The sequence below is a fragment of the Glycine max genome, chromosome 13 (assembly GCF_000004515.6).
Source record: "Glycine max cultivar Williams 82 chromosome 13, Glycine_max_v4.0, whole genome shotgun sequence".
NCBI classification, from domain to species: Eukaryota; Viridiplantae; Streptophyta; class Magnoliopsida; order Fabales; family Fabaceae; genus Glycine; species Glycine max.
In genome coordinates, this window is record NC_038249.2 from 43,261,184 (window position 1) to 43,282,569 (window position 21,386).

Below are 21,386 nucleotides of genomic sequence, written 5' to 3' on the forward strand. Positions count from 1 at the left end.
GAGATATAATCTACACCCAAAAAATTTAAAACAAATATAAACTTAAAAACATATTTTCTTTTGTTAATATTTTTAATTTTTCTTTTTCTTTCTCATATATTAGTAATAAATGATACATTCTGATCAATCTTTGTTCTTTGTAAGTAACCAGTTTTGTATGAGACCATATTTTGATAAATCCTGTAACAAATACCACAATGAAGAAAACTTTGAAGGACCAACCAATCAAGAGCATTACTAATTGAAACTCTAACATAGAGTCAAAGATAGTACAGTGGATATCAGTGTAATGTGATGATCATAATTACAAGCATGATGAACAATGCGAACGACACAATTCCACATTGTCGTCTTCATCAAATACAGCGTAATCACAATCTCCTTAAACTTAAGCGTATTTCGAAACTCCCAAATAATTTTCCATTCTATCAGTTGAACAAATTGAAACCACAACAACTTGCATTAGAATTAAAACTCCTTGGAACTCAGTTATTATTGTGTTAGTTTAATTTAATATATTATAAAATTATATAATATTAAAAATACTTGTTTAATTATTAGCACTTCAATTGTGGTATCAATAAATCATGAAGGACTATAAATCCTCCAAGGAAGGGGTTGTGGTATACGAATTGAGTAAAGTACACGGCCTGGTTGTTAATATCTAAACAAATGTAGACAAAAGTAAAGAACAAGTTCTAGATGCAAAAATATGCAAATATTTCAACCAGAATAGTATAGAAACACAATTCGAAAAAGTATTTAAATATATACAGAATATATACGTTTATTCCTAAATTAGATCATATCAAACAAATTCCCTTTAAACCTAGTAGTTAGAACAAGTGATGTTCAGCTCGTCTTGGCTCTAGTATACCCATATGTCCACCGAAAGGATTTTAAATAAACCTGACACTTAACAATTAACATAGTTGCAGCGAGAAATTTAGGTGTATTTGTGTGATTTTGGACTTTTGGTAGCTAATTTACCAGTGTCTAGGGATCTTCCAATATATGACGCTTCTAGAAATCAGCCTAGTCCTTATCAAAGAAATTCCAAGAAAGTTTTGCAAAACCCATTAGATACAATATATATATACTTTTCGTTTTCCAACTTTTGATCCGAACGAACGATATCTGGAGTAAACCTGAGGGGTGGAACTGAAGACTGCTGACTTTCAATAGCAAATCACTTCCAGTAAGGATGGTACCTTCCGGTTGTAGGACCATCACCCTTCTCAGCCACTTTGCTGCTGTCATAGCCACCACTGCCATTGAAACTACCAGCTCTTCCATATGCATTAACATCTCCATAGGAAGTAATGCCGCTACCATAACCCCCAGGATTACCATAGGAATTGAGTCCATAACCACCAAAGCAATACATTGGCCCACCATATCCAAATTCATAGCCATATCCACAATAGCCACCATAAACAGTGGCAGCACTTCCCCCAAAACTCCCATCAAAATGACCATATGCTCCGTTCATTCCAGAACCTGTATACTGTCCACCTCTTTTTCCATGATTACGATTTCTAGAACTATTTCCACCATGTCCATCCATTTCATTGCCAAAACCACCGTATGACTTTCGTGAGGTGTTGCAGTAATCAACTCCAGATCTTTTGGGCTCAGCCCTTTTAATCTCAACCTAAATGATTTATAGTCAGACAAGGGTATCGAAAAGAATAAACAATAAACAAATAAATAGCATCAGCTTCTGTGCAGTACAATAAGAATATTTTAAATTTAATTTCAACAGTTTCACTAACCTGCTTGCCTCCAATTTCATGTATTTTTCCCACTGAAAAAACCTTTTCAACTGAATCTTCATCATCAAAAGTGACAAATCCAAAGCCTCTAGATCGCCCAGTGTTGTGATCTAGCATGATTTGGCACTCAATAACATTGCCATAAGGTGAAAAGTATTCCCTCAACTCATCTACAATGTACAGAATCCATTAGTCAGAAGACAGAATACACAAATTCTAATATAACCAAAGAAAAATAACGGTGGTGGATTCGCTATACCATCAGTGAAAAACTGGGCTATTCCCCCAACAAATATCTTCTTTGTTTTGAATACTCCAGTAACATCCACGTCCTCCCTTGGGACTGTCCTCTTCACTTCAACCTAATAAAACAAAATTGAATTTGTCATCAGGGGCAAGATGCACTACTACAATGTTTGAGCCTACATCTACATTTTGAAACAAGAAGTTACCACTCTGTGATCAATGGTATGTTCCTGTGCCAAAACTTCATCTGCAACAGCTGAATTGGCAAATGTTACAAAGCCAAACCCCCGTGGCCTTCCAGAAAGTTTATTTGTCATTATCACTGAATCAGTTACTTCTCCATATTTGCTGAAGTAATTAAAAAATGACTCTGACAAAAAAATTATAGAATGAGAAAATTATATAGAAAAAAGCAGCATGGATTTCATCTTCCACTATATTATTATTGTATCTTTCACTTTTGGTTAGGACATATACAAGTGAACATCAAAAAATGAATGAACAAACAGAATAACAGATGCCAAAGAAATTGACCTTGATTTGCATATATGGCATAAATCAATCAAGAGTGAGGAAAAAAAAACTGCACACACTCTGATCCACATTTCAACCTTAATAACATTTTGCACCAGATAATAAACTTCAAGATATATTCAACAACCAAGATAAATAAGAGGCCATGCCCATATTCAGCTTCAACTAAGTAGGGCTAATCAGTACTTCAGATACTCTTGAAAGTAGTATAAAAATTCACCATGAAACCATCAGCAGCAAAAACAAATGATCATGTGCAAGTGAGCATGCATTGAATGAGTGAGAGATAAATTTCATTTAATGATCTAAGCTTATATGGCATTTCAATTTCTTTAATAAGAAATGGTGAAAAAAAAAATGAATTGTAGAATCAGTTGATCTGTATGGATGATACGAAATTGCACCAATTCAATTCATTCATGGGTCATAAGATTCAGCAATCCAAGATTCCTCTTATGATATGAATCAATAGCTTGCCGAATTGAATAAAAAACATGAATCATAAGATTCTAATAACTAGGATCGGCTGCTGCCGCTATCCAAGATCAGTAACTATGCGTTAAATACTCCATTGGATTGCAGCACCCAATTAAGATATCAAGCGAGCATTGAGTAGAAAGTTGTCAATAATTTAAGAACAAGCTTTAGAACAAATTATCTAGTCCAACAGGGGAAGATTGAATTTAAGGAGAAGAAGAAGTGAGAATACCTTGAGAAGTCTCCCAAGAAATTCCTCCAACGAAGAGTTTCCTAAGACAAAAAAATAAAATTGTCAGAGGAGAAATTCTGGAGCCCAAAACAATGCAAAGAAAAAGAACGTTGCAAAACCCCTTTCTCCTCAAAACGCATGTACTAATACACACTACAAATCTAACTAACCCTGAAAAGGAATCACGACGATTGAAGGAGGGTTTTACGTGCTCATCATTGACATCAACATTGTAGGCATCAGCCTCGGATTCCAATTGCGAGTGTTGAGAAACATAATAGTAATCCATCAGCGTTTAACTATTCTCTAACCCTACAACGCCAAAAACAGTGCATGCTATGCTACGATACAAAATAAAATAACAAATTGATGTAAGAGTCAAAAAACCCTACAAGTCTAGGAGTAGAAGCGTTCGGTTATGATTTTGAAACCTATTATTCCCTTCCCCGCTACCGCTAAGTTTATCAACAGAAAATTCGACCCTACCGTCATAATCATTTTGAGTAAAACGTCGTCGTACTTTTTTTTTTTTAATAAAGAGAGGAGAAAAAAACATATCTCTTTGCCAAGTAAATTTTGGGTCAATTTGTACTGGTGTATATTTAAATTATTATTTTAGTATTCCAAATACATATGAGAAATGTTTATTTTATAATTAAAATTTATAATAAATAAATATTTTAAATATTTAAATTATGTTTTAATTAAAATTCATAGTAAATAAATATTTCTAATTTATAATAAAAATTTGTAGTGAAATATAATATTTTTTTTAATTATTGATAAAAATTAAAAATATATTCGAATTTAATTTAAAAATAAAGAAGAAAAGAGATAAGAGATTAAACAAATCAAAGATTAAGATAGAAAAAAGTGGTTTGAAACAATCTAGATTTTTTTTGAACAAATGTCAATCAAATTAAATTTAAAATTAAAATATATATTTGAAGAAATAAGATTAAAATAATTTTAAAAAATTAAATTAAATGTTTATTATATGAGATTAGGACAAGACGCATATCTCAATAAAAGTGATAATAACTTTAAAAGTATTTTTATTCAAGAAAATTTCATAAAACCACTTGTTGAAAATAGCTCCAGTTTAGAAGCTATTTTTTATGTCTCATTCGTCATTATAATTATAATTATAATTAATATGTTTATTTTAAAAGTGATTTTTAAGTTATTTGAATCTAATAGAAGAACTTTTCTCTAAAAAATTACAATAAAATAATTTTAAAAAAAATGTTTTTTAATAAAAAAAATTGGATATAAAAAATTACTTTTGAATAATTATAGTAATAGTTATCACACATATTATTCATAAAAAAGGTATGAACATATTTTACATATTAATAATTTTCATCTATATCATGTGACTTCATATTAACGAAGCAAATGTTTTTTTTAATAAATCACAAAAAAATGATAACAGTAAAAAGTATTTTTGATGACAAAATTTTAAAGGAAAACTTATTATCTCAATCTAAGGTAAGGAACGTCAGTTATAAAGAATTTACATATACTTCACTAAAAAAACAAGGAAATTTTTAAATTTGTAACTTGTCAAATATTTATTCCATTTAGGGATGGCTAAACCCCACTACGAATTAAAAATAGATAACTTAATAAATACGCAAAGTTAAAATAAATAATTTTTTTACATGCTGCTTAATGAGACGAGCGGATAATCCCATGAACATTCACAATTTTAAACTAGTTGAATATAAACATCTTTAATTATATGAAGCAAATTATTCTAATTTATTTTAATATAAATATGTTTTTTTAGAGGAATATAAATATATGTTTAAAATTATTTATTTTTAATTTGATTTTAATATCTATTTAATATGTGAAACTCATTTTAAGTTCTTAAGTGAGTTTATCATTAGATTAAAAAGTTACTAACCTGTAAAGCCCACTATAAATAAGTTAATAAGCCGTAGTGAAGAATTTAGATCACTAAACATGAGACTTTTAAATAAGGAAACAAGCAACAATTCTACAATGCACTATACTCAAAAGGGTGCATGGTTGCACCTTTTTTCTTACCCACACCCCCACAATTTCCATATATTAAAATAGAAAACAAGAAAACCTCAGGGCCGAAGAAAAAATGTTTGTTCCAGAGACCCATATGTTCTTTCTTGCAGTGTTTGGATTTGTTTGTACATTTGGAGGTACATGAACTCAGTCACGTCCCTCTTGCTTTTGATACCCACTTCCACTTGTGCTATCAAAATCTCAAGCTTGGCTGAACCTAACATGCCAAGAAATGCTTGTGAAGATGCACCTGCATGACTGCACGAATACACTTACTGAATTAAACTCTCTTCAGGGAAGCATTGGTGGTGTTGTGGATTTGGCCACAATCATTTGGCTTCTCGGAAGCTCCAATTGTCGTCCTTCAGGGATGTTTTACTATCATAGCTCCTGGTTTGATGATGTCTGAGACAGAGATGGGTTACATGTTTCGGTGTGGATTTGCTCCATTGAGACTGATATAAACACATATATACAAGATAAGAACTTAATCTTAAATAACAACAAAAACCAATTAAACATTTTAAGACCAAATTCATAAATTGTTTTTTCTTACACAGATACCTGTTTAAATTTTTTGGCAGACCATATGTTCAAATTACAAGGGTGTTTCCATGCACCATTTGGCAGACGGAGCATGTTAGAAAAGATTCTGCCAACAAGCAAAGTTTTACTTCTTTCAAAGTATAATTATAAATTTGTGTTTAGCTAAATTTTCAAAGCTTGAACCTTGCTTGTTTCATTTGATTATAACTTGGTTATTTTATTTCTTTTTAAAAACTCTTCCTAAGTTACTTTTAAATCTATTACTTTAAATTTAAAAAACATTTTTATGCTTAAAAAGATGAAATAAATAAAATAAAAGTGAGTGTGTGAGTTATTTTTATAAAGAAAATAAAAAATGTAAATATAAAAAATAAAAAAGTTTATTATAAATTTTTTTACTATTAAGATTAGAAGATAGAAATTTGAAAATGAAAATGGTGAAATTTTTATAAAGAAGTTTTTAAGTCACTTATTTAAAATATAAAAAAAGTGAGTGAGTTATTTGCAAACTATTAGCATCAATCCTATAAAGTCAGAGGGAGGAACTTATTTAAATATGTAATCCTAACTTCAAGTTTGAACATGTTTATTTAGCTAAATAAACCAACTTGATCAACATTCATGTTGCTAACCTTGGCATTAATCATCCAATTCATCATCATCATCATCTTCAAACTCTTCCTCTTCTTCATCATTTTCCTCTTCCTTATCATCACCTTCATCAGCAACAATGAAGCCTCCTAGTGTCTCATCATCATCATCTACTTCTTCACCAGTTTCATCAACACTAGTCGCTTTCTTTAGTTTAGAATTTTTACTAGCTTTGGTATCTTTGATACCTCCTTTACTGTCTTTTGACCTTGTGGAGTACCTGGGCAGCTTACCTTTCCGCATATTGGCAACAAGGTTCTTATGATCACTTTCACCAGTCCACTCGTCATCTTCATTCACCTTACCCATTTTTTTGCTTTCCCGTCATTTTCCTCCTCTCCTTCTCAACATCTTCCTCATCCTCACTATCCTTCCTAGGTTCCTGAAGGAACCACTTCCAATTCTTCGCATTCCGAATCATCCCCTTGGGATAGTGGTCAAACTCGTGCCCCATCACAAGAAAACCAAACTATGCATTTTCAAATCACATCACAAGAATTTAATTTCTATGCACTATTAGCCTAAATTTTTTACATGATCATCCAATCAAAAATCACAAGCATGACTTTTCAAGGTAATCATTGTAAAACAGTAAAAGTCAACACATATTCATCAAAAGGATTCACATATTCATTTAGATTGTCAGTGTATACACTATTTACCAGTATCATGATATCTTCAAATGGATTCACATATTCATCAGTCATGCTCAAAAAAACCACTGTGAGCTCAAAAAAAAAAAACATGTAATCATATTTAAATTATACTACCATTGGAAGGTTACACAAGCACTCGCAACTCATATAATCTTCACAAACTAGCAAAAATACAATTTTAATTTCAAATCATATAGTACATTACACAATGTTGCTCTGAAAAAGTACCCATATTTACAGCGCAAGCAAGCAACCAAATTCACACGAGAAATGCAACAAAATTGAAAGATGAAAAAGAAAGGCAATAATAATACCTTTAACGGGATCGATTTCCGAAACGTGAATTTAGTCAAGGTTAAGTTGAGGCTGAGGTTGAATGTTGTTGAGAGTGAACCAAAGTGGTGTGTTGGGAGAGAAGCAGAAACGGTTTCCGAGTTGCAAGTGACCCATGTCGAACTTTCTGAAGAGTCTAAGCGCTTCTCCGTCGTACACCCAAAAGGGGTTCTTCCCGATGGCTTGGAATGAAACCCTCTGAGTCTGAATGTTCGAGTTCGAAGGACACGTGGCGACGAGACACTGTGCGGTCTTCGGTGTTGAACCCACAGCCTCGTCCAAACACTGTTTTCTCATCCTTTCCCAGTGCCGTTTTGGAACCATCTTCACCTTGAACTTCAACTTCCACCTCCATGCTTTGATTTTCCGCAACCCAGAAATTCTTCTAAATTGGCGAAAAAAATGTAAACACCCAACGTCTAGCGGCGTCCATCAATCAAAATTCCATTTTTACCCTGTCTTTCCCGTAATATTCCCCTGCTTAAATACTAATAAAATATTATTTTATCAAACAAGATATTTTAAAAAAGAAATAGAAAAGAATTTTTGGAAACAAAATCCCATAATATAACAGTCATACTTTTCTTTCTCAATAATAATATTTAAGAAAAATGGATAGCATGTACCTCATTTTGGTTGTAAGGGTAGAAGGAGATAAAAGTAAAACTAAATTAAAAAAAAAATAAAAAACTTAAAATGTATTGTTTTTCAATCATTTTCTTGCAAATTTTGACTCCTGATTTATTAAATTTAGTAAATTTTATCACATACAATATTTTGTAACGACTTTTCTAACTGAAGGAAAAAAAATTACAATGTTTCCTAAATTGAGAGACAAAATTTGCGGAAATAAATTAGAAGGTAAAATTCACAATATTATGAAACTTTGGGGGAGAAAATGAAAATCTTAAGCAAAAAAGAAGAAGAAAAAAAATGAGGTAAAAAAGAGATGAAAAGGATAGAGCTATGAAAAAAAAAAAAAAAAATCTTTGTCCCTCTTATCTGTAATGCTACTGGGTGTTGGGAGTTGAGAGTGAAGCTCCTGGGTGTGGTGTGGTGTAGGTGAAGTGCAATCTGTGTTGATGCGTTCCACGTTTTGCTGTCACTTGAACCTTTCACCCGTCATGATTATGAAGGGCTTCTCTGCTCCCATTTCATCATATGTTTCGCCTCGAGCTCAAGCCGGTAAGTTTTACTATTCCTTTCAATTACGGTTATGTGCAATACAATGGTATAAGCATTGCACCAATTCAATTCAACCATTAATCACAGTCTCTCTGTGCCCTGCTTTCAGTCACTGAGCCACCGGCGCGGATTGGCTTTTTGGGCCTCGGAATCATGGGCTCCCCAATGGCCCACAATCTCCTTAAAGCTGGGTCGGTATCTACGCCTGCCTCAACTTATCATCTTACTTTCTCAATGCATTTTTTCAATTTTTGTTCTAATTAATTAACATTCCTTGTTGTAGTGTTGATCTCACTGTTTGGAATAGGACCAAGAGCAAGTGTGACCCTCTAATCAGCCTCGGAGCAAAGTAAAGTTCTTCAAATTCAGCTACATAAGTACTATAATTAAGTAGTTGTGCATCTCTGGATAATACTTGCATTTGAAAGGACACATTAGGAGAAGAACTAAACCGTTAAATTTCAATGTGTGTTTTAAAGCCAATGTTTTTTTTTTTTTTTTTTGTTTCTGCAGATATAAACCATCTCCTGAGGAAGTAGCAGCATCTTGTGATGTCACCTTTGCCATGCTCGCTGATCCTCAAAGTGCAGTGCGTATATTTTGCTCTAGTTTTTTTATGACTATATATTAGTGTCTAAGCTGATTCACTTTGTTCCGTATCAGGTGGATGTCGCTTGCGGGAAGCATGGGGCTGCAAATGGAATGGGTCCAGGGAAAGGGTGCCATATTTAAACTAAAAAGTTTTAAATTTTTTCTTCACTTTCTTGCATATTGCTTCAGATGATGGCATTTGAAATCAATAGACTCTTTTCTATGTCACAAAATGAAATCTCTCCCTCTTTGATTCTCCTCATTCCTTATCATCTTTCCATTCAAAATTGTTATATCTACTTTGATTTTAGTCTATCCATAGTTTTCAAGATATTGCATATCTTGGTTCATCATATTACCAATATCTGTAAGCCACGCGCCTATTTGATTGTTTACTTTTTTAAATAGCAAAATGAAAAACAGATCTTAGTCTGATGGCAAGCTCAATGCCTTATCTATTTTCAGATATGTGGATGTTTCAACTGTTGATGGGGACACTTCTAAATTGATTAATGGGCACATGAAATCCACTGGAGCCTTATTTTTGGAGGTGCAGTTGTTTATAGTTTTCAATCCATATCTATTCTTTATGGCATATACAAGGTGCTGTGTAATTAGGATATGCAATTATGCATTGCATTAGTCAGATAGTTAGATGAATGGTTTTGTAAGTTGTAACACCTATGAAGCCATTTCTATGTACCCACAGGCTCCAGTTTCCGGATCAAAAAAGCCAGCAGAAGATGGACAATTGATATTTCTTACAGCAGGTGAATATTCTTATTCAACTGCTTATTCAATTTGGCACGGGAAAAGTGTTGTTGAAGGGATATTTAATTTTTTACAAGAAAATTTGGGCTGAGATGTGAAGTCATGTAAGTTACAGCATCTATTCCCATACAAGGTAGCTGCAGCTATTTAATATATGAACTTATAAACAGGTCATACTGTAAAGAATTTTTCCCCCTTTATAGCTCCCATTTGCATAATTAACTCTACCATTGTGAATGCATTCAGACTGTATTCTCACCGGAGTATTGAGCACTTGAAACTGAGGCATTGTGTATAATATATTTCAGGGGACAAAAATCTTTATGAAGCAGTTGGTTCTCTCTTGGACATCATGGGGAAAGTACATATATCTAGTCCTTTATTTAAATGAAATTCTCTAATCATTCTGGCAAAACAAAGAATTAGTTCATGCATGTTTTATGCTTCTATGCAGTCTAAATTTTATCTTGGTGATGTTGGAAATGGAGCTGCAATGAAACTTGTTGTCAATATGATCATGGGCAGGTCTCTCTTATAATCTGTCTCCTGCCTTGCTGATACTTATCGTTGCAATAATGGTTAAGGTGACACTATTTCTTTATTTATTTTCCAATTATTTATAGTATGATGGCATCCTTTTCTGAAGGCTTACTTCTCAGCGAGAAAGTTGGGCTTGATCCAGATGTGCTAGTGCAGGTAATTGGCTATTTCTGATTCCATGAAATAAAACCCACCCGATATGGTCTACGAAACATTTCCCTAGATTTCATATTGATGTCATGGATTCTTGTGCATTCTACTTTTCATCAGATAGACTGATACTAATAAAAGTATTTTGAGTTTTTTTGTGGCAAAAATGTTCCACTTGTTTCTAATTTAGATCCAGATGATCATCCCACAGTTGGAAGATTAGTCCAACAGTTGGAAGAATAGTCAATGTAATTTGGGGCTTTTCTAGCTAAAATTTGCTTTTAATGTGTGTGTGTGGATTTGCAGGGCGTTTCATTATTAAAGCCTGTTGAGTCCTTCATCCATCTCTTTGGACTGCAGTAAATTTTGTAGCGAACAAACAACATTAACTTCTTACCCTAATATGATGAATCACGGAGAATTATTTACTGGATGAAAATTATGATAAGTGAAAACATGTCATAGACAATTACAGAATTTTTTATATTAATAATTTTATTTTCACTATATTTTTTCCTGGTTACACTTGTTTGTTCACATTACTCCTAATCCTAGGAGAACTATTTCCCCTCAATTTGTCTTTCTTTGATGTTAAAAGATTCATCTTCATTGTTGTTTATAAGGAAGTACATGTCATGGGTACTTGAAAAAAATTTGGTAGATCCTTTATGAAATGGCAATTTTGCAGGTAGTTTCACAGGGTGCCATTAGTGCTCCAATGTACTCAACCAAAGGTCCTTCCATGATACAGTCGCTTTATCCAACTGCGTTCCCTCTAAAGCATCAGCAGAAGGTGTGTGAATGTTCACATTCCTGTTTTATAACTTTTAGACATGATTAATTTTGCTAGCTCACACAAAATTATTTGTGACAGGATCTAAGACTAGCCTTGGGGTTAGCAGAGTCTGTTTCCCAACCTACTCCGATTGCATCAGCTGCTAATGAGTTATATAAAGTTGCAAAATCCAATGGCCTTAGTGATCAGGATTTTTCAGCTGTCATTGAAGCATTAAAATCCAAATTTCAGCACTCGGAAACCAAGTGACATTCTTATGAGAGACAAGTTGAAGTTGAAAACCGTAGTAAGCTAGGTGATATGAATCAAATATAGACGTACATTGTGAGGCTTGACCATTTAAATTCATTCCCTGAATTGTAGAAATATATTTGAATATTTTTCCAATGTTGTAAAATTTTTGGTTAAAAATTGTTTTCAATGAACATCTCGTATAGATGTTCTCCTCTTAACCCTTTTTCATTGGATGTCCACGCATAGCATACCTACTTCTCAAGGGGATTAAAATGTACAGCCCAGGTTACACACGTAATACTAAGTAAGTAGTAAAAAAATTCTCAGTGTATGGGATGTTCAAGTTTTCCTATATATTTCGTAGTTAGTTACTCTCTTTGCATAAAAGTAGGTTTCATTTATTTGAAACGGGGTGAGGGGAGTGCAAGACATAATCAGAGTGTTTCACTTCCGGGGAAACATCAAACATGGCTACCCTCACTTTCGTAAAATGGGTGATGGCTGAAGGTCTAAAAATGCGCCATCACCTTGAAACTTTCAATTATTTGTCTAAAGTTTAAAAGAATATGAGGGCCCTAATCTGCACTTCAAACTTCACACAACTCTCATAATTTTATTTGGTTGCACTGCATAATGTGTTGTCAATCAATGCAGACCTTTACTCACTCCATATTGGAATATAAGGAAATATAAAAAAAAAAAAAAATGTTTACAACAGAATAAGAATGTTAGTTAATTTTATTTACTCACTCCATATTGGCCCTAAGATCACTTCGACGTCTTCATATTTATGGCTGCACACAACTTGATGCATCAAATCTTCATATCCTAGTTAATGGTTTAAAGTCTTTGGAAACATTGAAGTTGGAAGAATGCCGTAACTTGTTTGAAATTCCAGACAACATCAACCTCCTATCATCATTGCGTGAGTTGTTACTAAAAGGAACAGATATTGAGAGTGTCTCTGCAAGCATCAAGCATCTTTCAAAGCTGGAAAAGCTTGACTTGAGTGATTGCAGAAGGCTTTATTCTCTGCCAGAGCTTCCACAGTCCATAAAAGAGCTATATGCCATTAACTGTTCATCCTTGGAGACTGTAATGTTCACTTTGAGTGCTGTTGAAATGCTACATGCATACAAGTTACACACGACATTCCAAAATTGTGTAAAATTGGATCAACATTCACTCAGTGCTATTGGAGTAAATGCTTATGTGAACATAAAGAAAGTGGCATATGATCAATTTTCAACAATTGGAACCAACTCAATCAAGTTTCTTGGTGGTCCAGTTGATTTTATCTACCCTGGAAGTGAGGTTCCAGAGTGGTTCGTGTATAGGACTACACAGGCTTCAGTAACTGTTGATCTCTCTTCTTCTGTTCCATGTTCCAAGATCATGGGTTTCATCTTTTGTGTTATTGTTGATCAGTTCACTTCAAACGACAACTATATTGGATGTGACTGTTACATGGAAACCGGTGTTGGTGAAAGGGTCACACGTGGGCACATGGATAATTGGTCTAGCATACATGCCTGTGAATTTTTCTCCGACCATGTGTGTCTGTGGTATGATGAAAAATGCTGTCTGAAAAACCAAGAATGTGAAAGTGAAAGCATTGAAGAACTTATGGCAAGTTATAATCCAAAGATTTCATTTGAATTCTTTGCTAAAACTGGAAGTATTTGGGAAAAGCGGATCGATATTATGGTTAATGGGTGCGGAGTGTGTCCAGTATATGACACAGAATGTGACAATTTCTTTAAACAGATGGAATTGGAGTTGGAAATGACATTGCAATCTATGGCAACTAAAATGTCAAGTAAGGAAGCAACACTCGCTCCAAAACAGGTATGTAAGAAACTGATCTTTCCACACCATCAAATTGGAACTTGGAAGAATGCAACACAAGAGTTGAAAGATATCCTGTTCCTGTGATTCTCTTGAAAGGTAAACCTACCATTTCTTGATATGTATTCTATTGGATAGAAGAGGTTCCTTTTCAAGTGTTGAATGATGCACTTCATTTTCAATTGAATATGGTCCAAATTTGACAAGGGCGAACGTTGGTTGCTAATTTAAGAGACCTGAGAATTCTTTTATATTGTGTGTGTGTGTGAAGCTTTTATTCTTTTAATAATAGTGGCGATTCAAAAACTCTTATAATAATTTAATTTTATCAAATTACTAAAAGAGATCATCTTTCTCACTTCACTGCATAAAACAAGTTCCCCTGCCCTAGAAACTTGACTCAATTTATTTTTTTTATCAAAATGAAACTTTTTTTTAATGTTACTTACATAGAAGAGAATACTTGAACCCCTCAATAAATTGAATTTTGTAAAACCTACGAAATAAAAATGTTCGATTCTCACATATACTTTAACGAAATCATCTTATTTTCCACTGTATTGATTTGATAAATCAATTAATCAATAAAAAAAAATTATTCAAATCGATAAACCCTTCACGCACATGCTTTGCTCATCTTCTCTTTTATTTTTTATGATTTTAAATATTATAGTAACTGTTAAAAATGTCGGTATGGTAAATTAATTAGTATATAAAACACTAACGTTGTTAGTTTCAGTCTAGTGGAAGGAAAACATCGATCCAATTTAAAGATAAAATATCAAAATCAATCTTTTATTGGACCAAAATTATTTTTATTAAAAAGACAGAGATTTTTATTAAGAAAAAAAGACATAAGATAAAAATATATTTTAATCAAATAATTTTTAAGCTAAATTGCAATTTCAGTTCTCTTAATTTCACTCCCTCACCTTCGCAGGCCTTGTTACTGCAAGTCATTTATGTTGCAATTTCGCACAAACCCAAGGACCTCCGCTCTCAAAAATATATAAAACAAAAAAGCAAATACACAATTGAAGGATATAGCTTATGCTCAAACCGTGGCTTGCAAAACTAATGAGCTAGTTTTAGAAGACAAATTTGATGCACAAACTGCAAGCACAACACAAAATTTTGAAATTAATGAGCTAAGTTTATACGACAAATTTTATATTACATTATAAGCCAAAGCTCAAAATGTCTTTGGTCATTTGAACCCTAAATTGGGGGAACAACTTCTCTACTTCATCCTTTCCTCTCTCATAGGCTCCAAAACGGTGTGACTCTCACGTCCAGTAAAACGGAAGTCGCTGACCACTGATTTACCTCACGCGTTTATCTCGGAGAAAGAAGGAAGAAGGAACCGTGTTAAACAAATTAAGTTGATTAGGTTAGTTCTAAATAGTTTTTCATTTTCTTAATAATTTAATTAATTATATAAAATGAGGTATTTTTAAGAAAGCAGATGAAATTTTTACACATCATCTTGTCAATGTTTGATTTAATAGTCAATGCATAAAAATTAACAGATCAACCAAAATTTCCAATTTTTTTAAATAAAAAGAATAAATGTTTCAACTAAAATTATAAATTCATAAAAAAATCAAAATTATAATTTAATGTAATTTGTATTATTGAGCATGAAAATAAATAAGTAAATGATGAATTTACTCTTTCAAATTGTATTTTGCTATCACAATAATCTTGAAAAATTCAAAGTCTCCAACTTTTTAGGATTTCATTTAATTCTCTAAAATTAATTATTTTTTTCATTTTAGTTCTTACTTCAAGAACTTAAATGATAATAATAACCTATTTTTAGAGATCAAAATAAAAAAATGATCAATTTTAGGGGTTTGAATGAAACTTAATACATTTAAAAAATTTATTTGATTTTTTTTTTAATTTCAACAGTTAATGTTACAACGAGTAAGTATAATTATTTTTTTCTTGATTATTTTCTCAAAGTATTTTTTTCTCGTACTGAAAAAAAAAAGTAAGGAAATTTTCCTTCGTATTCTGAAAAGAATAATCCAGGATGCTAAGGGAATCTCCTGAATGGTTTTATGGATAATGGAGTGCAGCATTTCCAAAACATAGACATGTTTTTTTTTTTATCAAAAATAAAAATAATATTCGTATTTGTAAAAAAACCCAGCCAGGATATACGATTATTGGTCCGGGTCCAACTGAGCTGAGGCGCCAAAAAGCGCGTGATTCTCTAGGCTGGTCTCACGCGCGTGCAAAGAAACAAAAGATATACTGTACTAATATACAGTCAGATTTCAGAGCTTCTGTTCTATATCTATTCATTCGTTTTCTTTTCCCTCCTACTCGTTAGCAGTTTTCGTTTCCCAAACACGTTCCTTCGCCATGTCCGATCTTGGCTCCGATCTTCCCGCTGCCGCCGCCGGTAATTTCAATCGGAATTCTTAAATCACGCTTTTCAAATTATCGATAATTTTTTTTTTATCGTTCTTAACTCTTCAAACTGTTGCCAATCTTCTCTCTCGTACTTATAGCCGTCTGATTATTCTACTCTTTTTCGGAAAAGAATAATTCGACTCAGTAACTCTCTGGACTAGTGAATAGATATACTTCAGAATTGTTACTACTTGATTTAAAAATTAGGTCTAAATTCGAGTGTGTTTGCTTTTGTGTGCAGCTCTCAGTGCTGAGGATCGTGCTGGTCTCGTGAATGCACTCAAGGTAACTTTATAACGCTTATCTTGTTTTTTCTTTGCCTAATTGTTATAAGCACTTTACGCTCAATGGTCTTTTCTCTGTCTGTAGTAGAAAAACTTGATTACGATCGATAAACCCCCGGCGTATGTGATAGATAGCTAATTTTTTAAAGCATGTTGATCTTACTTAATTATGAGAAAGGCTTTGTTGACTTGAGAGAGATAAAACTCACTTTGGCGGTATTTATGCCTCCCAAAGAGATTACTCTGTATAATCGCCTTTGTTGGTGCAAAAATAACTCGATTACAATGGGTTTTTTTTTTTATCTTTTTCTTCATATGGGGCGATGAACCTGTTTTCAAATGCCAAAAGGAATTTCTCAATGACTACTATGATTACAAAACCCGTCAGTTTTGTTAATTTGATGAGTTTGCAATATTTATTGTGTTGTATTGTACTGTGTATGCAGGACAAGCTCCAGCTCTTGGCTGGGCAACATGTGGACATCCTGGAGACACTGCCACCCAAAGTCAGGCAACGCGTGGAAATTCTCAGAGATCTGCAGGTTTGCGCTACTTCCATCTCCTGGGTTCTTATTGTCATGTATTTCTGTGTGTCGGACTTTGTGTTAATTGTAATTATTTATTCACAATCACAGTGATAGGGATACTCGGGTTATTTTAATTATAACAAATCTTGAAATTTAATCCACTGAATGTTTAGCTTAAATTGCCCTCCTTCCTTTCATTTTTAAAATTTTGATTCTTGTGTCGAAAATTAAAATTGTGGAATTGTCTATCTACTTGAACCCCACAAGAAATGGGAGACATTTGCTTTTGTGCTGTTATCTCGAAGAAGCAAAGAGTATTTGTTTGAATAATATTCTCAACTGTCAAAAATATGTCATAGAACTGCGCTGCTCATTCAAGATAATATACTTGTTTCCTTGTGTTCAATACTAAGTAGCACTTGTAGTTAATTTCTATTTGTAACAGAAATTCTACTCCTGACCCTCTAAATTCTTGCTATAATTATCATCTTTACATTATGAGGGGTAGAAATGAATATCTGATTTGGTTTTCAATTTGCAGAGTCAACATGATGAGGTGGAGGCTAAATTTTTAGAGGAGCGATCACAGTTGGAAGCTAAATACCAGAAGCTCTATGAACCGCTTTACTCAAAAGTGTGTATTTTGTTCATTGATAATCAGCAATGAACCTTTTTATTTGTCATATATCTTGTTTGATTTATGAGATTTCTTGCTCAAAAAGGATTTGTAATTTCATGGGATTTGATCTAATATAGAACTTTAGACAGAATTACATTTGCCTCACAATGGTAACAAAATATCTTGTCTTTGAATTGTTTTGGTGGTTATAGAGATATGAGATTGGCAATGGGTGGTAGAGGTTGAAGGGAGTTACAAATGAAAGCAGTACCAGAAGAAAGGCAACAAACCTGCAGAAAGGAAAGTTACTTTACTCCTGTTTTTCCATTGTAGCCTTGTACATTATCTTTTGATACTATCTGAACTGGCCTTTAATTCAGAGAAAGGAGTACCTGACTTCTGGCTAACTGCAATGAAGACTAATGAAACACTGGCGGAAGAGGTAGTGGAATTTGTGTGTGCTGTGTTTAGTTTCCATCTGTTGAAATGATTGTAGGATAATTATCTACTTTTCTTTTCCCCTTTATTAGATTACTGAACGCGATGAAGGGGCCCTCAAATATCTTAAAGATATCAAGTGGTGTAGAATTGACGATCCTAAGGGCTTCAAGCTGGATTTTTATTTTGATTCTAATCCTTATTTCAAGAATTCCGTGCTGACAAAAACATATCACATGATTGACGATGATGACCCTATATTAGAGAAAGCAATAGGGTAAGTAATTTTTGTTAATTTGCAAGTCTTTATATTTGTGTTTTTATTTTCTGCACATATTATTTTTAATTTTTAATATTTAAACATTCTAGGACGGAGATTGAGTGGCATCCAGGAAAGTGCTTGACACAAAAGGTTCTTAAGAAGAAGCCAAGGAAAGGATCAAAAAATGCTAAACCCATCACAAAAACAGAAAAATGTGAAAGTTTCTTCAACTTTTTCAATCCTCCCGAGGTCCCTGAGGATGATGATGATATTGATGAGGATGCTGTACGTCTCTGATTTATATTTATCTAGTATTTATTGGAAAGTTGTCAAATGAGTGCTGCTGACCATTGATTGTCTTTGATGCTTGCATGGATAGGTTGAAGAACTCCAGAATTTGATGGAACGTGATTATGACATTGGGTAAGTCAGTAGTGAATACTTGAGCAATATTTCTTATTCCTTTTGATCGAAGTGATGAAGACCTTTGGTTTATCCATTGGTCTTGATGATATTAGAGTTTAGTGAATTTATTATCTGCTGGTTCCTAGTTGGAAAACGCTTTTTTTTTTTAATTATTTGTTCTCTGGTTTTTCATCTTTTTTTAGTTAGTTTGCACTGAAAAGTTGTGTTGAACTTGAAAGGTAATTTGGCATGTTGAGTGTAAAGTTGTTTATAGTACAAACACAGCATTATGAATTCATGTCCTTAAAACTACAATTACTTTTGTGCCATTCTTGTACCAGAAAAAGATCAGAATGAACAGATATTAACCTTTGGAAGAAAATGTTGACATTTAAGGATGGCACCAAATGACTGTTTATGGTTCTGTTCACTACTTTTTTTTTTTTGTTTTGAGATATATTTTTTTATTGATGTGCAACTGCAGTTCTACAATCCGGGACAAAATTATTCCTCATGCTGTGTCATGGTTCACGGGGGAGGCTGCACAGAGTGATTTTGAGGATATAGATGAAGTTGATTATGATGATGAAGAAGGTGATGAGGATGAGGATGAGGATGAGGATGAGGAGGAGGAGGAGGAGGAAGAGGAGGAAAAGAAAGGGAAGAGCAGGAGTAAGGTATGGATGGAGTCCGTAATTCAGTACATTCTTTTTCATTCTTGGATCAGATTACAATTATAGCTATATATTTTTGTGCTAACCATCTGCTTAACTGTTTGGTACTGGTATCCTTACTACATGCAATGTTTTGTCGGTCTAAACTGCAGAGTGGTGGCAGGGTCAAACCTGGTAAGGATCAGCCGACTGAGCGCCCTCCTGAATGCAAGCAGCAGTAGTGTTTGGCTGTGTACAAACAGACCTGGATATGTTTAGTTTCAGAGAAGTAATTACTGTAGAGCCTGGGTTATTTCAGTCATAATTTGCAATTTAATGATTATCATCATTATTATTATTTTCTGCTCTTTTTTATTGGGCTGGGGGTTGGCGGTGGTATTTTTTTAAGTCTCTGCTTGGGTTTCTTTGAGTTGCCCTGTTATTTGGATTTTATTTCTCTCTGGTTTTAGTGTTTTCTGAAAAAAGAAAAAGTAAAGTGCTAAGTATATTTGTGTCGTTGTTCATATTTATAGTGGATTATAATATGAAACTGTACAGATCTGCTTACATTTTTCTGCTTCTGCTTGGGTTTCCTGGGTTGGTTGACCTGTGTCCTGTGTGATGGATTTTATTTCTCTCTCGTTTTATTCATTTTGTATTAGCATTTGAAACTGTACAGATCTGCGTATAATTTCTGAAAGAAAGAAAAGTGATAAGTATATGTGTGTCGTTGTCCATATTTATTGTGGGTTATACGAAACTTCACATCTTATATTTTTCTGCTTGTTCTACCAAAAATATTCAAAAAAATTGTGTAATAGTCTGCTCGGGTAAGAAAAAATGAAAGATGGTGTTAAGAGACTGTGAAAATTGATTATATTTGTTTGGCCAGAAACGATTTGAGCGAGCAACTCGTTTTTATATTATTTTTTCATTTTTAATTGGATTGCTTTAGCTTTCAACATTGTCACTTAATGATGCGTTGATACATTAAGGAGTTTGATGATTTAAACAGTTGATAAGGTCAAATTTCAAATGAGGTGTTGATACACTTTGAGCAATATTGTCAAAAAATAAAAGCCATTAACAATGTGCTAAAACATTATTATTTTTTAAACAATTGTACATCAATTTTCATGTATACGAAAGCGCCGTACAGATTAACTACGTAATTAAACTAATTTGATTGTCTAAATGCATATAAGACGTGTCCGTCGTTGAAATTTGTGTTAGAACATCAATGGTATGCACGTTCTATATTTTTCACGGGAAGGTCTACCAGAAATGCATATGGATCTAAGATAATCCGTGCTGAATAATTCAACATGACATGGTTATGATCATCCTCAAAATTTGGTACTGCTGGTACCTAGTGATAATATATATAATTGTCTTTGCCGAGTTAAGAAAAAAGGTTAACTATCCAACTTTCAACTAATATTTATTTTTTTCTAACTTTCGGCTGACCTTTGTTATTTTTTACAAACATAGCCTAAATAAGGGCTGTGCACTTGGTTCCAAGGATTGGGTCATTATGTTCTTCACGAGATATGAATGAATGACTTGATTAAAATGAGAACAAACTACCCTCAATCAGCTCTTTTTCAGGTGTTTAGTTTTGGTTGTTTTGGGCGCTAGCCCCGTTGATTCAGCAAAAAAAGACTAAGCTTTATATCTTGTTAGGAATTGTTGGTGTCATAAGTGGATTTTTAGAATCATACAAAGAATTTTATGTTTTGCATTTAATCAAGGATTAGAATTGATTTTTAGTATATAACATGACTCCTTTGAGAACATTTTCTTAAGTGAGAACATGAAAATAATTAAAAATAACTATTAGATCATGATTAAAAAATAATAGACAATTAAGATTAAAATATTTTTAATTAAAAAAATTAATATAACCATTAAATCTCTAAAAGATACACCAAATAAATAATGTCCTAAAATATCTCAATTATGATTCATCAATCATTATCGTCATGATTGTCACAATTTTCGTCGTCATGACTGTCATTGTTATTGCTGTTGACACCACTGTCATCACAACCATCATTGTCATTGTCACTCCTGTCGTTGCCATCAGCAGTGGTTACGACAGTAACAACAATCATGTTGGTAATTGCAATGGTGGTCATGGTAGTGACACCGATGACGATAAAG

General features: G+C 33.2%; 3 protein-coding genes, 1 long non-coding RNA gene and 1 pseudogene across 6 annotated transcripts; 3 read left to right on the forward strand and 2 right to left on the reverse strand.

Annotated features, from left to right (window-relative positions):
- Positions 1 to 749: 749 nt before the first annotated feature.
- On the reverse strand, positions 750 to 3,706 carry LOC100818080 (heterogeneous nuclear ribonucleoprotein 1). 2 transcript variants are annotated; one of them, XM_003542025.5, is made up of 6 exons: positions 3,435 to 3,706; positions 3,265 to 3,305; positions 2,228 to 2,391; positions 2,035 to 2,137; positions 1,776 to 1,945; positions 750 to 1,654 (listed from the first exon to the last, which is right to left on the reverse strand). In XM_003542025.5, the coding sequence occupies exons 1-6, from the start codon at positions 3,551 to 3,553 to the stop codon at positions 1,190 to 1,192; spliced, it is 1,062 nt and encodes a 353-aa protein (XP_003542073.1). In that variant the 5' UTR covers positions 3,554 to 3,706; the 3' UTR covers positions 750 to 1,189. The 2 variants fall into 2 exon arrangements, with proteins under 2 accessions (XP_003542073.1, XP_040864489.1); XM_041008555.1 differs by having other exon boundaries at positions 3,473 to 3,574.
- Positions 3,707 to 5,220: 1,514 nt separating this feature from the next.
- On the reverse strand, positions 5,221 to 8,151 carry LOC106794279 (uncharacterized). Its single transcript, XR_003263971.2, has 2 exons — positions 6,489 to 8,151; positions 5,221 to 5,765 (listed from the first exon to the last, which is right to left on the reverse strand). It is a non-coding gene; the product is annotated as an uncharacterized lncRNA (long non-coding RNA).
- Positions 8,152 to 8,410: 259 nt separating this feature from the next.
- LOC100781928 (glyoxylate/succinic semialdehyde reductase 2, chloroplastic) lies at positions 8,411 to 11,940 on the forward strand. The gene is made up of 12 exons (XM_003543540.4): positions 8,411 to 8,681; positions 8,791 to 8,872; positions 8,965 to 9,030; positions 9,195 to 9,270; positions 9,345 to 9,400; positions 9,738 to 9,822; positions 9,982 to 10,042; positions 10,352 to 10,404; positions 10,498 to 10,568; positions 10,667 to 10,739; positions 11,422 to 11,526; positions 11,608 to 11,940. The coding sequence occupies exons 1-12, from the start codon at positions 8,579 to 8,581 to the stop codon at positions 11,776 to 11,778; spliced, it is 1,002 nt and encodes a 333-aa protein (XP_003543588.1). The 5' UTR covers positions 8,411 to 8,578; the 3' UTR covers positions 11,779 to 11,940.
- Positions 11,941 to 12,230: 290 nt separating this feature from the next.
- Positions 12,231 to 13,698, forward strand: LOC100819155 (disease resistance-like protein DSC1). Its single transcript, XM_006595406.4, has 2 exons — positions 12,231 to 12,248; positions 12,496 to 13,698. The coding sequence occupies exons 1-2, from the start codon at positions 12,231 to 12,233 to the stop codon at positions 13,696 to 13,698; spliced, it is 1,221 nt and encodes a 406-aa protein (XP_006595469.1).
- A 2,198-nt stretch (positions 13,699 to 15,896) lies between these two features.
- Positions 15,897 to 19,802, forward strand: LOC100782460 (nucleosome assembly protein 1;4-like; annotated as a pseudogene). Its single transcript, XR_417778.4, has 11 exons — positions 15,897 to 16,024; positions 16,277 to 16,320; positions 16,766 to 16,861; positions 17,388 to 17,480; positions 17,678 to 17,760; positions 17,844 to 17,907; positions 17,996 to 18,180; positions 18,273 to 18,450; positions 18,545 to 18,588; positions 19,055 to 19,247; positions 19,397 to 19,802. The product of XR_417778.4 is annotated as a nucleosome assembly protein 1;4-like (transcript).
- Positions 19,803 to 21,386: the final 1,584 nt, after the last annotated feature.

Bases quoted from the DNA above. Each gene is read 5' to 3' on its own strand.
- LOC100818080 (XM_003542025.5), bottom strand. From the start codon at position 3,553: ATGGATTACTATTATGTTTCTCAACACTCGCAATTGGAATCCGAGGCT. The intron at 3,306-3,434 runs GTTAGTTAGATT...TTTTTGTCTTAG, and splicing joins CGTCGTGATTCCTTTTCAGG to GAAACTCTTCGTTGGAGGAA. The intron at 1,655-1,775 runs GTTAGTGAAACT...TAAATCATTTAG, and splicing joins ATGAAATTGGAGGCAAGCAG to GTTGAGATTAAAAGGGCTGA.
- LOC100781928 (XM_003543540.4), top strand. From the start codon at position 8,579: ATGCGTTCCACGTTTTGCTGTCACTTGAACCTTTCACCCGTCATGATT. The intron at 9,823-9,981 runs GTGCAGTTGTTT...ATGTACCCACAG, and splicing joins CTGGAGCCTTATTTTTGGAG to GCTCCAGTTTCCGGATCAAA. The intron at 10,405-10,497 runs GTACATATATCT...GCTTCTATGCAG, and splicing joins TCTTGGACATCATGGGGAAA to TCTAAATTTTATCTTGGTGA.